The sequence below is a fragment of the Gavialis gangeticus genome, unplaced genomic scaffold, assembly GCF_001723915.1.
Source record: "Gavialis gangeticus isolate Ggan-Ray unplaced genomic scaffold, GavGan_comp1, whole genome shotgun sequence".
NCBI lineage: Eukaryota > Metazoa > Chordata > Crocodylia > Gavialidae > Gavialis > Gavialis gangeticus.
The window spans coordinates 14,052,804-14,059,313 of NW_017729004.1; the positions used below are offsets into that span (position 1 = coordinate 14,052,804).

General features: G+C 41.2%; 1 protein-coding gene across 5 annotated transcripts in view; it reads right to left on the reverse strand.

The window, feature by feature from the left end:
• The window catches only part of XYLB (xylulokinase), a 204,372-nt gene that overhangs the window by 54,762 nt on the left and 143,100 nt on the right, over window positions 1-6,510 (reverse strand). The window contains exon 17 of one of the 5 annotated variants that reach the window (XM_019508105.1): window positions 4,655-5,375. The exons of the other annotated variants lie outside the window; for them this stretch is intronic. Coding sequence (XP_019363650.1) covers window positions 5,134-5,375 — 242 coding nt within the window. The 3' untranslated portion in view covers window positions 4,655-5,133. Of the gene's footprint in view, window positions 1-4,654; window positions 5,376-6,510 lie in introns of those variants that run through there. 5 annotated transcript variants of the gene reach the window in all.

The window sequence follows — 6,510 nt, forward strand, 5'->3', positions numbered from 1 at the left end:
CCAAGCAACAATAGGTGCTAAGGAATGAAATACAGTCCATAGAAACCTAATAGCCTGAAGAGAGAAAGAACCACAATCTAAGATTTATAGCATATGTAAAAAAGAAAGTCACTCTCACATATACCAACACACGAATAATTTATTGTAAGTATAATTAGTATTTTTCCTAAGGTATAATAATTAAAAAGCAACCCCACCACCAAAATAAACCCTAAGAGGAACTACTTTTGCACATTCTTTGTTATGCCAAAATAGCCAGTAAAATAAAAAAATTACACACCCAACAAAACTCTAAAATTTAACATGAAATGACTTCTTCTGGCCATAGGAAAAAAAAGTGCTATGATGATAGAGGGCACTGTGACTGCCAAAGATCTAGCTACTCTATCTACTTCTGTTTTTATACCCTGCTCATTAACATGGCATCTGATCTGCCGAAAATTCTTTTTAAGCTTATTAAGATTTAAAAATATTTTTAGCAAGTTAATTAGAATATATTAACAGAGCTCATCTGTGTTCACCCATCATGCATATTTTATATTATTCAGGCAAATTGCTTTTAAATGAAATACCAGAGCAAGGCAGGGTACACTCTTGGGGAGTGAGCAGTATCAGCCTGTAATAAAGTTTTTCTGGTTCCACAGATTTAATAGCTTACTTGGTACTGCTGTGGGGTAACTAAAGTCTCCATAGATGAGCACAGCTGGATCTAGGGGGATCTGGCTTAGCACCCTCGTGTCCCAGCCAGCCCCATCAGCATCTACACGTGCGCTGCAGCATACTAAATAACACCGCTGTCGGACAGTATTTGTGTTGGGCAGTACTATCCTAAGGAAGAGTTTGTTAGTTTACTGCAGCTGCGTGGGTAGATGCTGACGTTTTACTGCAGTGCTAATTAGGCAAGTCAGCAGTAAAAGTCTCAGGTAGATGCACTCAATGACTCCTACATCACAATTACTTGCTGTAACTGTAACACGGGTGGGGGCAAGTGGGTATGACTGAAGCTTTCCTATTCTGCACTGATTCCTGGATATCCCCCTGGAAGCATTGGCACTCAGTATAATTTAATGCAGCCAACAGAAATTATGACTGGACCAGACTGGCTCGTAGCTAGACCTAGATAAAGTGAACAAAACAGTGCCTGGAAGCCATCCCTGTCTGTACTTTTTCTTGCAATCATTGTTTTTCTTGTGCCAACATAATCTTTAAACAACATCGTTCCACCTTAAGAAACTACACGTTAGCTGCCTCTCTTCAACAGATGGTCCAGATTGGCACAGCAAGGGTTTATTTCAGGTCTACGTTCAGGTGCATTTGGCAGAACTAAGAGAGAAAAGCACACACAGTACAAGCCTGAAATACCCTTTAGTTTAACAAGTGCTATAAATTCCCACTTTAATGCGCTTTAAATGTCACCACACTCAACCACATGGAATCAGACAGAAGTTTATGGGGAAAAGGTAGACAGTAACAGCTGCCTTTGTATAATTTTTTTGCATTCACGTTACACCATTTACAGAACATTAGTCTACAGATTCAACTGCAATAAGACTGAGTCCATCAGGAGTACTGACAAGAGATGGCAACAAACACCCAAAGTAATGTTCATCAGAGCCCTTCCATTCATTCACTTAGCCCAATCAAATCCTCCATGTTGCATTCTCAACCATTCTCCTTTGTAGTCCTGGCCAGCATGCCCATCTCAGGAATGCTGGAGAGTCACGCTGAGCTTACCAGCAGTACTTTGTGGCAATTAAGAAGAGTGTTATGGTTTTCAGAAATAAAATTTAAAAAACAAAATGCATAAAATTTGCCACTCTCAAGCTCTCATCGGGTTTTGCAGATTTGTCCCATCCCAATTCCCTTGCTAGAGCTGGAGGATCTGATTTACTTGATTCAGATGGTAACGAAACTTTCTTTAAAAAACAGGTTTACGCATTGTAAAACCACATAAAGCAGAGCCCAGGGCACAATGTGCACCCAAATACAGATGTTCCACGTTTCTGTCATTTGTCCCCCCCATTTTGAGGCCTGTTGCATTCACTGGCAGTTATGAAGAAACTCTGCAAAAACAACTTCAACATTTAGCGGTTACTCTCCTTGCTTAATTTTTACACCTTTCCCATAGTAGTCATTGTTTAGCCATATTATGTATATTTTGTTCTTGTAAACTTTCCCCAGATGTTCATCTCTGTAGACCTTGACTGCTCTTCTGGGAACCCCTTTGCACTTTTGCTACCTTGCTTTCTCACTCTTTTTTTTACTGAGATGCCACAAACTGAATACATTCAGCTTCTGCCTCCCTCGCAGCCTAACATTTTAACACAGCTGTGCGATTCAAGAAAGCTTGTAGGTAATTCCAAAATAAGAGTACTAGGACAGCTGTACGCAGGGAAGTGGCCCCCATCTTTCTCTGGGTAAAATCCTCCAGTATCACTTCCCAGAAAATTTGGCTGTAGAGGTCATTCAAATCACAAGTGCCAGTCTGAACCGGCCCTTGTCACTTCTACCGAAATAGAGGACTCCCTTATATCCAGAACAGACTCCGTAAGTTGCCTCCGCCACCAAGAAGCAACCAGAATCTCCCTACAGCGTGCAACACATGCCAACAGGGTGAGTTAGCCAAAAAGCCCAGCCAAGCTACACCATGGTATTAAAAGAGAAAATATGTATTTGGGTTGTTACGTTTAAGCAAAAATGTGACTAATGGGAAAACAAGCTATCTGGAAGTTGATGAAACTGTAAATTTCTAGCAGCAGCTATTAGGCAAAAAATAGAGGTTAGATGAGCAGTGGAGGTGAAAAGTGACAATTCTAAAAGCTGTGGCATGGTGCCCGGAGATGATGAGCTACATCTCACAATTAAGCCTGTTCACCACCAAAGGAGGGACTAGCAGGGTGGCAGCCAAGACAGCAGTGAAATAAAGTGATATTTAACAAAGACTATTTTGCCTTTAGACTACCACAAGCAAGTATTTATTGTTCCTAAAATGGAATTGGCGACCAGATTACCCATACCAGCTGCTACCTTTCACCATTTAGCAAACATCACTACTGAACATGTTACAGCTTCACCTACCTTAGGATTTCATTGAGAACCTGTAATCCTTGGTCTCACACAGTTCAAAGCTAGCCAGACCTACTGCAGGCCAAGGCAGAACCCTCCTTCACTTCTTCCTCATTCTCCAACAGGTCACTGGACCTTCCTTATATAGACCCCAGCTACCCTTAATGGAAGGCTACAGAACTCTTCCAACCTCCCCTTCTCTTTCATGCACATGCACATAAACGCTTCTCCCAATCAGAAGCCTTGGGACTGCTTCTTCACCATTAATTTCCTTCTGGTGAAGTCAACATCTTCAGTCAACTGACTTGCTCTCCACCTGAAGCCTGGAAAGTCACTGATAGACCACCAACCCCATCAAATCATCATCAACATCTTGGATAAAGGAAAATGATAAACTGCCTTTCCTATGCAGCAGCAGGATGAATGGAAGTTTTTTCTCCAATCTTCTAACTTCAACATTAAAGTCCCTTCCCTTTTTCTCGGGTCTGGCTCACCACACAACCCCCACAACACACCATGAACATTCACAGACTTCACTACTTCGCATTATATGAAGTCTTACATAACTGACAATCAAAAAATGCACATCTTTCCCAATTCTTCGCATTTAGCAGTAATAAAGGATACAATGACTTTCCAAGGACACGTCTGTTTAATTATTCAAAAGAAAATCGACTCTTGCGCTTTGCTCTGAAACACTAAAATATGTAAATAAGGTAAATTATGGAAGACAGCAACAAAAGACAGAAGCGCTGTTCAGCACCTAATCTGACCCATTTAAAGAACAGTGTGCAAGGAACCAGGAAACTTTACACCATTTTAAAGTATCACATCCCAGTGCTGCACAAACCCCATAAAACACCCAATGATTTCAGCCATACCTGAATAAGGAACAAAGTGAAAAAATAATTCAGGATTTGGCCCTTGAATAACTCTGGGTTGTCCCAAATGGAGTTCCTGAAGTAATGAAAAGGGTCATTTCTTCATTAAAATTAATATTATTTTTTTTTAAAGTTAATAGAATGATCTTGCACCACAAAACTTTTGCTACATCACCATAAAACATGAATAGTCCATTAAAACAAAGAACATCCGATTTCAGCTTGGACCACAGAAAATGTTCCTCCAATCAAGACACCTAGTAAATTGAATGTCTCTTGTAATCAGGTGCTATTGTGTTATATTTTCATCAAAAATGCTGAGAATAAGCTAGAGGAAAATGACAAAGTGAACTGAACAAGAAAGTGTCTGGTCTTGATGAATAATTCAAGGATGCAATGCAACAAATGCTGATTTTTTTATTTTTTTTTTAAAGGCAGGATACAACTGTCCTTGGGTTAGAAAAAAAATGACCTTCTCTTTGTAACAATGCTCTTGTCTTTAGGCGATGAATCACAAACTCGATAACATTTGTAATTTCAGTTCACAGCTCTATGGTTGATCTCTAAGCTTGCCATTCCTTGCAATATAATTTAATTGTTGCTTAACAAGGTAACCCAATCATTGCAGAACTTAACGATAAAAGCTCTAGATAACATGGCTATTGTGCTGACGGATCTATAAATATCTCAAATCACTCTGCTCATCCTTTTTTTTTTTAATTGTTTATATCAGGTAGTATTCTTTCAAGCATGTTATGGACCACAAACAGGAATTGCAGTACATACCAAAAATTGTACTTTGGATAGGAATTCAATCTCAGCCCCTGTCTGATAGCATAACCATGGAAGTTAAGGATTTCATAACATCTCTCTCAAAGAGTTGAGGATACTCCTTACATGCTAAACAGCATCTTTCTCCTTAGTGAAACACAGGTCTTCACACCCAGGCTGGACAAAGACTACTGCTGACTGTATTCAGGCTACTTTGTTTACTCATTCTTCCTATCTAACGGTGTAGTCATTACACTACAAGACACCTGGGTAACATACAAAGTCAAGCAAAAAGCATATTATAACCACTTTCATTATATACATTTTAAAGGGATACGAATTAGAAGTGTAGCCAACACTTCCGGGTAAATAACTCCAAGGAAATCGTCTAGCCTGACTCAGACCTGTGTGTAAACTAGAATGCTGCGCTCCTGGTTTGTGATGCTTCCTGCCAGGACAGAGAAGTTGCAGTGTACAAGGCAACCTCAACTTCTCTTCTACTGGGGCAACAACAGGAGGTTACTGGAGCTCTGTAAGTGGCTACTGATTGCCTTGGCAGCCAGGAGATGAGTATCTTCAATAAAGCCTCCTGCCATTTGTGCCCCTTCCACCTTGTATGTCCCCTGGTCCTGAAGCTCCTCACTTCTGATGACAGCCCTCGATAAAAGACATGACAGTTGTGTCTCTTTCATTCTCGCTTTCAAGTAAGGGGTAAAGTTCCAGCAGCCTCTTAACAACTCTTACAGGTGGAGGGATTTTGTTTCTTTAGAAGCAAACCCTCAGTCTATAACTATCACCTAAAAAAGCCAAACTAAAAAAAAGAGAGAAACTAAAAAATTATTTCTGGACCATACATTCACATTTAAACTTCTCAGATGGTGTGTGAGCAGGTCATATTTTTCCACTTTGGAACTGCAATGAGTTATACTGTCCTCTGACTCTCACTCTTTCACTCGCCTGCCATGTCTTGATGGAAAATGTATATTCAGAAAGATGAATTTCTGACTTGCCGGTTCATCTGACCCCATGGTAGATTTCTGCAGGGCTCCACCTTCCCTATACCCACACTATGCCCCTTTCCTGCTGGATGGATGGTTACTATTCTTCACAAATGTCAAGTGGAGCCTATCCTGGCTTCTCTATCTCTCCGGTATTAACTCACAGTGCCTTGTCTTCTCTCTCCACCAGTTCCACCACTATATGACTACCCTCATTGACTCAAATAAGAATCATCTTCGTGACCTCATTAGCAGTTCCTCCCTTGTGCGCACCAGGCCCTCCACCTTTGGGCCTCCCCAATTGTCAATTTCTGAGTAAAGGGTGTGGCTTCCCCTTAAGTTTAAATCAAATCTTTAGGTTAAGGTTCTCACCCTTTTTCCCCACTGATTTAGAAGAGTTAAATCCAAGAGAGAACTTATTTATCCACAGTCCTCTCCTCCCTCAATTTCTTTTATAACTCAAAATTTGTGGGACACCTCCCAGATCTTTTCTCCCTTCTCCAAGGTATGCACTGCCACAGGCAGTGCGTCTCTACTCAGTTTTTCTCTCACCAGCAGGATGTGTATAACCTTTCCCTAGCTGCCTCAGTTTTCTCCTTGGTGTCCACTCCTCCCTGCAGACCAACTCACATGCTCTCTCTAACTCCCTCCTTCTTCAGCTGGTTTACACCAAACGTTTCCCCTGGGTATTCTTCCCCTAGGAGATCAGTTTGGACTTCTGGGGGGAGGAGGGCAGACCCGCACTGTCCCTTCCCCAGTCTATTTATCTTTCGGGGGGGGGGGGGGGGGGGGGG